This window comes from Xyrauchen texanus, chromosome 42, assembly GCF_025860055.1.
Source record: "Xyrauchen texanus isolate HMW12.3.18 chromosome 42, RBS_HiC_50CHRs, whole genome shotgun sequence".
In the NCBI taxonomy this organism is placed as follows: domain Eukaryota; kingdom Metazoa; phylum Chordata; class Actinopteri; order Cypriniformes; family Catostomidae; genus Xyrauchen; species Xyrauchen texanus.
The window spans coordinates 23,484,692-23,494,034 of NC_068317.1; the positions used below are offsets into that span (position 1 = coordinate 23,484,692).

The 9,343-nt window shown below is 47.7% G+C and overlaps 1 protein-coding gene across 1 annotated transcript; it reads left to right on the forward strand.

Annotated features, from left to right (window-relative positions):
- Positions 1 to 6,584: 6,584 nt before the first annotated feature.
- On the forward strand, positions 6,585 to 8,351 carry LOC127635021 (kelch-like protein 34). Its single transcript, XM_052114821.1, has one exon. The coding sequence runs from the start codon at positions 6,588 to 6,590 to the stop codon at positions 8,349 to 8,351; it is 1,764 nt and encodes a 587-aa protein (XP_051970781.1). The 5' UTR covers positions 6,585 to 6,587.
- Positions 8,352 to 9,343: the final 992 nt, after the last annotated feature.

Below are 9,343 nucleotides of genomic sequence, written 5' to 3' on the forward strand. Positions count from 1 at the left end.
TAGTGTTCCCCTAGCTCCCCTGTCTATTCAACTCACTTGTTTACCCGTTCTGCTATTCTGACTTCCCCGGCTTCGACCTTACGCTTTCCTCGACCACTCTTTTGTAGTTTTGCCCCGTTGCCATATCCTGATTCCCCGGCTTAGACCTTACGCTCCCCTCGACCACTCTCTTCTGGATTTGCCCGATTTGTACTTTTGCTTTGCCTGCAATAAACGCAGTTTGACTATACATTGTGACTGTCTCTTCTTGTGCTGGTTACAGAATAACCAACCTTACAGAAGACAGTCACAATGGAATCCATTGAGGATCTCCGCAGCTCGCTAGAGCGGATTTGCACGGCGCTTTCTGCCCAAGGATCTACGGTTGGGAAACACGACCAAGCGCTCACGGCTCAGGGACAGCAAATACAGGAAATACTGCAAACGGTACTTACCATTTCCGATCAGTTTGAACCTGTTCCACCTGTGTCTGTCCCTGTACCCGTTGATGTTCCCACCGCATTTTCCAGCGGCGCGAGCTTTCAACCCCCCGAGCGGTTTGACGGGTCGTCGGAAGCTTGTCAGGGTTTTTTAATGCAATGTACTGTTTATATGACGTATCACCCCCTTGTAAGCACTGACAGTGAGAGAGTACATTTTTTAATCTCACTGCTCTCGGGTAAGGGACGGCAATGGGCCACTGCATTGTGGACTGCCGAGAGCCCCCTTTTGACGTCATATGATCAGTTTTGTCACCAGATTGCCGTGGTTTTTAATCACCCGGCAGCTGGTAGTGATGTAGGCAGCCGCCTCGTGTTTTTGAAACAGGCGTCACGCACAGCACCCTTGCCGCGGGTAGCGGGTGGAGCGACCCCACTTTGTTGACTGTATACCGCCTGGGTTTGAATGACCAGCTCCAAATGGAATTGGCATGTCGAGGAGAATCGCTGTCGCTGGAGAACTATATTCAGCTCTCCATCACAGTGGATAACCTGCTTCGCGACCGTGCTTGTCGGAGCCCCTCTGTCGTCCAAGAGCCTGCTACGGGTCTCAACCCGCCTAAACTCGTTTCTCCCAAGTGCTCTTCCAAATCCGAACCCATGCAACTTGGTCGCGCTCCACTAACCCAGGCAGAATGATCTAGACGGTTGACACAGAGCCTCTGCCTATACTGTGGCACCCCGGGTCACCGAATTGACTCATGCCCAGCCGGTCCCCGGCGTTCCCTCTCCAAAAGCCAGGTGAGAACGTCTGTCTTTCTCAACGTTACCCAGAAACAAGTCTGCCTCCCGGTAATGTTGAGTTTTAACAATGTCTCTTTTTCTACCGCAGCCCTAGTGGATTCCGGGGCAGCGGGAAATTTTTTAGACGATGGCTTGGTCCAGAAACTATCCATCCCACTCAGTCCAGTCGTGCCACCTCTCAGAGTTAACTCTCTAGATGGGGCACCCCTCGGATCGGGTCTCATTTCCTTCCGGACCATGCCATTGTCCCTCCAGGTGGGCTTGTTTCACACGGAGCTCATCCAGTTTTTTATAGTGCACTCACCTAGAGACCCTGTGGTTTTAGGCCACCCCTGGTTAGCGCTTCATGACCCCCACATTTCCTGGCGCACGGGGGAGCTGTTGCGCTGGACCGACCACTGTTTGTCACATTGTATTTCCCTTCCGGTGTCCTCCACCTCCACGCTGATGTGTTCGAGAAGACCCAGGTTAGTCTCCCCCCACATCGCAGTGTGGACTGCGCCATCGATCTCTTTCCGGGGTCCCCACTCCCTAAGAGCCGAGTGTACCCCTTAACGCTACCCGAAACCAAAGCCATGGAGGACTACATCGACGAGGCGCTCAGTCTAGGCATCATTCGGCCGTCCACCTCCCTGGTGGCGTCCGGCTTCTTTTTCGTGGGCAAGAAGGACGGCGGGCTTCGCCCCTGCATCGATTACCGGGCCCTAAATAAGGCTACGGTGAAGTTCAGCCTACCCCTGCCTCTCATCCAACCGTCCCTCGAGCAGGTCAGTAAGGCTAAGATCTTTACTAAGCTCGACCTCAGGAGCGCGTACAACCTTGTACGCATCCGCAAGGGAGACGAGTGGAAGACTGCGTTCATCACCACCAGGGGGCACTACGAGTACTTGGTGATGCCGTACGGCCTCGCCAACTCCCCCTCGGTGTTCCAGTAATTCATGATCGGCATCTTCCGGGACATGCTAGACCGCTTCCTCGTCGTCTACATCGACGACCTTTTAATTTACTCCTCCACAATCTCTGAACACACCGTTCACGTCTCGAGAGTGTTACAGAGACTGCGAGAACACGACCTGTTCGTGAAGGCAGAGAAGTGTGCCTTTCACCGCCCCTCCGTCTCCTTCTTGGGCTATGTCTTTTCTGCTGGAACTATGGAGATGGAGACCGACAAGGTTGCCGCAGTCCTGTCCTGGCCCATTGCCCAGCACGCTCAAAAAACTCCAACGATTCCTGGGTTTCGCCAACTACTACCGGCGTTTTATTAGAAACTTCGGCAAGATCGCTCAAGGACGACGTCCACGACTACGTCCTCTCGTGTCCGGTCTGTGCCCAGTCCAAAACACCTCATCACCTTCCCGCAGGACTCCTCCAACCGTTACCTATCCCTGACCGACCATGGTCCCACATCGCCATGGACTTTATTACCGACTTGCCCCCCTCCGACGGCCGGGCCGAGATCCTTGTGGTAATAGACCATTTCTCCAAAATGTGCCGCCTGATTCCCCTACCCGGGTTACCCAACGCGACACAACTGGCCGACCACATGATCACCCACATCTTCCAAAACTTCGGTATTCCCGAGGGGATCACTTCGGATTGGGGTACCCAGTTCACGTCTCGCTTCTGGCGGGCCTTCAGTGACAGACTGGGTATCCAACTCAACTTCTCCTCAGGATAACACTCCCAGACCAATGGCCAGACCGAGCGTCTCAACCAGGAGATTGGCAGGTACCTGCGAGCCTACTGCGCCCAGACCCAAGGCAGCTGGCACACCTATCTCCCCTGGGCCGAATACGCCCAGAACAGCCTGGTCAGCTCTTCTACTGGTCTTACCCCTTTCCAGTGCGTCCTGGGCTACCAACCACCCCTTTTCCCGTGGGAAGCGGATCCCAGTGACGTTCCGGCGGTGGATGCCTGGGCCCGAAGATGTGCCCAGGTCTGGAGAGCCACCCATGACCGGATTCAAAGCTCCACCCAGACCCAGAAGGCTAAGGCAGACCGCCGACGGCGTCCTGCACCCCTGTTCCATCCGGGCCAAAGGGTTTGGCTCTCGACCCGAGACATCCGCCTCCATCTCCCGTGTAAGAAGCTAAGCCCCAAGTATGTCGGCCCTTTTAAAATTATTAAACGTATTAACCCAGTCACTTACCAATTACTTTTGCCACCCCGCTACAAAATTTGTCCTGTGTTTCATGTTTCCCTTTTGAAGCCCGTGTTCTATAGCCCCATGTTCCCGCCCACGGCAGCCCAAACACTCCCTCCACCACTCGATGTCGGTGGTCAACCCGCCTATACGGTCCGGGCCTTGCTAGACTACCGACGTCGGGGTGGCGAGTTGCAGTATCTGGTCGACTGGGAGGGCTACGGACCTGAGGAACAGTCGTGGGTATGATCGAGAGATGTCCTGGACCAGGCTCTCAAGCTAGACTACCATCGCCAACATCCCGATCGTCCCGCACCGCTTCCCAGAGGTCGCGCTCCGGAGCCGTCCGTAGCAGAGGGGGGAGTACTGTAACGAACCCTGCTCCTCTAGTTCTCCCCGCTTCATCGAGCTCACAGGCTAAGTGAGCTTTTCTGGCTTTATCCACCTGTTTAAAAAGTGATGACTGATGCTCTTCTTATGTGCCAAAATTTTGTTCTGAATACATGTAAGACACATGTAAATGCATATTTGTATTGGACTGCAAAGTTTAGGGTGTATATGAACAGTTCTGCAATCAGATTGAATTCAGTCAGACTGACGAAAATGAGTGCATGTAAAAATACTCAACGAGGAGTTTAGAAATGATTGAAATCCCTGCAGAAAAGCACAGCATTATGATGGTCTACAGCACAACTCCTGCTGTGCAGGAGTTCCCAGGAGACTTCTTTTCTTGGTTATCCAACAAGACTTCCTAAGTCAACCTGCCTTAAAAGAAACACTATGTGGGTTGACCAGGGTCACCAGCTTTGTTACTTGTGTATATGCTGCAGTAAATAATAATAATACAAATAAATAAATAAATATGAAACACTATGATTACCAGCCTTGTTTTTAATTTCACCAAATTAGACCAGCACCAAAATAGAAATTCATGCTAGCCTAAGCTGTTCTATTCAGTAGGGATTTTGGGGAATCAGAGTGCCCTGATGACAATGGTAGAACAGGACCTAACAATCCTGTGGAACTGGAATGGAATTTTATCAGGATTAAGCATCTGGTGGGAGTGCTGGAACACAGGGAAGGAGAGCAGCTGGCCAGCTAATCAACAAAGCCTTCATAATTCCCCTCTTACCCATAATGCAATACAGAGAAAGTCAAAAGTTCTAAAACTTCTCATCAACAGACTCACCATACTTGAACTTCAGCCCATTCCTTTACACTGTCTTCTTTCAATGCCTTCACACCTTTACACCAGTTTCTGCCATCATGCATTTCAATTTGTATATATTTATACTGTATTTGCATTAATTAAAATATATTTTCTCCCCTAGAGCCACATGCTCACCTGAGAACATCAAAATAGTTCATCATAACCACCAGGACCAACAAAATCCTAAACAGAAAGAACAGACAGTGTTATATTTAGAATGCCTCTCAGGTCTGACAGCATTCTGGAACAAAGCGTCAAAACTGTGACATAAGAGAACACAAACAAACACTTGGACATTGCCTGGGTGCATAAATCTGTTGTACTGTATCATTAATTAAATTACTAATAAACTGACCAAGTGTAAAATGTTCAATACAGAGTTAATCTTTTATGCAAAGATTTCATATAGGTGTTGGTTTTTTTTGACGAAATACAAAGTGTATCATAATTAGTGCTTCTCATTTAGATCATTGTATTGTGCATTTAAATAGATCTGCTAATGCAGTGGTGGCAGCTAGGTAAGGATGAAGTGGTCTATAAAAGGCCAAAACTGAAAGGTGCTGCAAGTTTGGCAGAAATTGGCAGCATAAACTATGAGTCTATAAAATGTAAATTATTTCCTTGCTGCACCAGTAGCATCCATCCCCCCCCCACACCCCACACACACCTTTTAACACCCTTTCTTACATTCCTTGAAGAATGCAAGATAATTCACAGGTGACTCGAGTTACAAATCAAAAAAAATAAATTATAAATGTGTTTGTGACAGGGCGGAGGGCGGGGCCGGCTTGTGATGCTACACACCCGCCCCTAATCAGGCTAATCAAGCCCCAGAGAGGGATAAAGGCCGACTGGAGACTGCAGTGGGACAGAGAGAGAGAGAGAGAGATTTACCCGATACCTTTGTGTGTTTGTCTTTTCGTTTAAGTTCTTCATTAAAATATTATTTATATTGTCAAGCCGGTTCTCGCCTCATCCTTTCCATTAATACCTTTACAGTGTTGTATCGCAAATGCTCTAGGCAGTGGAGAAACAACTGGAAAGAGTGTGATCAGTAGAAAATGGTGTCAATATGTAACCAGAAGCTCTATCCTAATCAACCCCGCTCCTATACTTAATACCCCCTCTGCAATCCAGCCTGGTGCTGCCCTGTCCCAGCTCTGAGCCAGCAGCTATTCAGGGGGGATGATGTGTATGGTATTCACGAGGTTGGGATGTGTCCTTTTTGCTGTGGATCATACTTACACACAAATGCAGCTCTGTAAATCTAACTCACTCATTGGTATTATATCCAACATAAACAAGCCCATCTCATGAGGTCTCTTTCTCTCCTTTTAGTCACACTTGTACATTTCTGTTTGAATGTATACAAACTTTATTTCCTTGTCTCTTTCTGGCTTTTGTTTGAATCTCGCTATGTTCTTGTCTTCCTCTGGGCTGCCTTTGTTCACTCTGTCAATCCTCTCTCTTTCTCTTCTCTGTTCTGACTCTTTGTGCGATCAACCTCAAGTTTCTATTCCTGTCATCTTAATGATGTGTGTGGAGATATGTCTTCTGGTGGCAACAGACCGAAGTCCTTAGTGCTGACTAACTCCTCTATTTATCAAGTGATGACTTCAAATCTGCTGGTCATAATAAAGCCCTGGCCTGACTCCATCAACCCCCAGGTTGTTTACTCCCCCCAGCACCATAATGTCATTCCCGCCCTTGCCCATATGTTTAAAACAGATGGGCTGTCCACTGGGTGTTGGAGAATTGGTTGACCCTCCCCTTTTCTCTCCCAAGTTTACGCATTTGTTTCTTGCAAAAGACATGGAACACGTCTCAACTGTTTTCCTCTTTAGCTCCCTTTTTTTAAACTTAAAACTTGACTCTGCAAGAGGACCAAGCCTTTTATCTAGCCACCTTTCCCTCATTCTCTTCCTTCTTTTCCTCTAATCCCTTTATCCGGTTCTGTGACTTTTTCTTTTTATCCCTGCTTTCATGCACCCTCTCCCTTCCTCTCTTAGTGATGAATTATTTCCTAATGCTCAGCAACAGTCATGGGGATGGCGTTCTGTCTCGGTACCAGACTTTACGTCTGGAGGGTCGAATGTGTGATGTAGTTTTGGAGGCAGAGGGCGTGAAGTTCCCCGTTCATCGCACTTTGCTAGCCTGTTCCAGTGACTACTTCTGGTCCGTGTTCCAGGACTACACTATGGAGTCTAGAGCCCACACTATCAGCTTGCCAGCCCTGTCTTCAAAAGGCCTGGAGCAGATACTTGACTTTATCTATACGTCATGGATCGCATTATCACCTTCGACTCTGGAGGTTACGCTTCAGGCTGCCTGCTATCTGCAAGTCACCCATGCTGTGGATCTTTGTACTGAGTACATCTCCGAAAGCATCACTCTTGACAACTGCTGCTTCTTTGCTAACATAGCAGCTCACTATGGCCTTTCCAAATCATTCACTGTCAGCAATTCTTTCATTGCCAGGAGCATGTGCAAAATACTTGTAGCCGAACAACACAAAGCCGAGCTATTGGAGTTAAACCTTGATTCTCTACAAGAGGTGCTTGCAGCCGAGGAAATGCTAGGAGTAAAGGAGATGGCTCTTCTACAGCTAGCTTTGGATTGGCTGGAGTACAACCCTCAGTCTGCCCTGCAAAGCAATGCATTGCTTTGTCGTATCCGATTCAGTTTGATTCCCCCTGATGAACTGTCTCGACTTAGTGCAGTTGAACCTGCCCTACGCACACCCTTCATCCACAGCGTAGTACACAAAGCCCTTAACTACCACCTTCAGGGTCCCCTCCAACCTCTACTACAAAGTGTCCACACCAGCCTAAGGACCACAAACAGCAAAATCTTGCTGGTGGGGGGAGGACCAGGGGCAGACCGACCCCAGAATCAGATCTTGGCCTACGAACCACGCACCAGGAAGTTCTGGCCACTTTCCACTACCTTACCAACTAAGCTCCAACACCAGGGAGTATGTGTGGTGGGCCACTTCCTATTTGTGCTGGGTGGTGAGGTGGTAAAGGTGGATGAGGAGAGTGAGAAGTCAGCTGCGATGATGGTCACTGAACAAGTGTGGCGCTATGACCCACGGTTTGACCAGTGGGAGGAGATGGAACCACTCTTGCAAAAGAGGGCACAGTTTACCTGCTGTGTGGTAGAAGGTGTTATTTTTGCCATAGGTGGACGAGGTCAGGGGGGTGAGCCTGTTTTGTCATCCGTGGAGAAATACACTATGAATGCAGGGTGCTGGCGCAGTGGCGTGTCCCTGCCTCATCCAGTCCATGGGCAAGCCTGTGCCACTGAAGGAACAGGAATCTACATCTCTGGAGGCATCTATGGCAACAGCCCAGAGAGCAGTAAAGAGGTGCTGTTTCTGCATGCCTTTGAGGGTGGCGCCTGGCAGAGACGCGCAAGCATGTCCATTGCCAGATTTGGCCACCAGATGGTGACAGTGAGGGGCAGAATTTATGCTTTTTTGGGAATGTATGAGCCATTCTGTGACATTGAATACTACAATCCCGAGCAAGACCTGTGGACCCGTCTAAAGCCCCTACTGAATGATCGTTTCTGTTATGGTTTGATCGCAACAGGGGGCAGACGTGTGCTTGTGTTTGGAGGCAGGAAATGGCAAGAAGGACAGGAAGTGTGCACCACTAATGTGCTGGAGTATGACACTGAATATGATGCCTGGAGGGAAGTGTGTAAACTACCAGGTCCCTTGTGTGGAACTCAGTGTGCCATAATGACTATTCAAGACCCTCCAGAGATGTAAAAGCCCCATACAAACACCATCCAACATACACACAGACAAATAAATGGCTGTCGATCCTTGCTGAAAGAGAAACAAGGACAAGGGGGATCTTTGCATCAATGCACTCTGGATTGTAAAGGGAAGTTAATTGGCATGGACAACAGGATTTCCAGATAGACTTTGCACAGAAAATAATATTCTGTTAATCAGTAATTATTTGTCTTGTTTTCCAGTAAAAAGTATCGAAGCATATTTAAAACAAGAAACATTTAGTTAGATGTAAAACTGCATAAGATATTATGACTTTTTTAGTCATATATCTTAATTAATCTTATATCGCCTACCACATTGGCAAATTGTTTTAAAGCATACATGTAATCTAAATTTAGTGAGGTTTTTGCTTTAAAAATAAACTGACAGATGACTTGTCATAATGACGTTGGAACTGAAAAATGACCCTAAAGCACAGGACAGAACTAAAGATGAAATATATGGCCTCTTAACAATCTGATACCTCAAAGGGCAGAACGTATAACAAGAGAATAGTGGAAAACATAGACGTATAATATATTGTTTGTAGTCCAGTTTGGTAAAGAGTTGATAATTTGATAAAGATTAAATGTGATGTCATAATGTGTTGTGATGGAGGGAAAGCTGCAATGAAAGTCATAGACAGACTGTGTTTAATCAAAGACAGCAGTGAAATTTAAGGAGGGTGCACTCACGGTGAGATTATAACCCAAATAAGACAAGAGTTCATTCTGAAGGGTACATGGAAAGTCAAATGAGCAAGGACACGTAGACCACTGAGTGTGTGTGGGATGCAGATGAGCCAAACGAGGGCATTTTGCTAAACAAAACCACATAGACACATGCATGGAAGTCAAAAATGAGATCTTAGAGTTCCATAGATAATGCTGTGATTAAAAAAAACTACAACAAATTTGAGGTGAAATACAATAGTTGAGCAGACAGCATGTAAAACAGAAATGCTTAGAAAACAAATCACATCA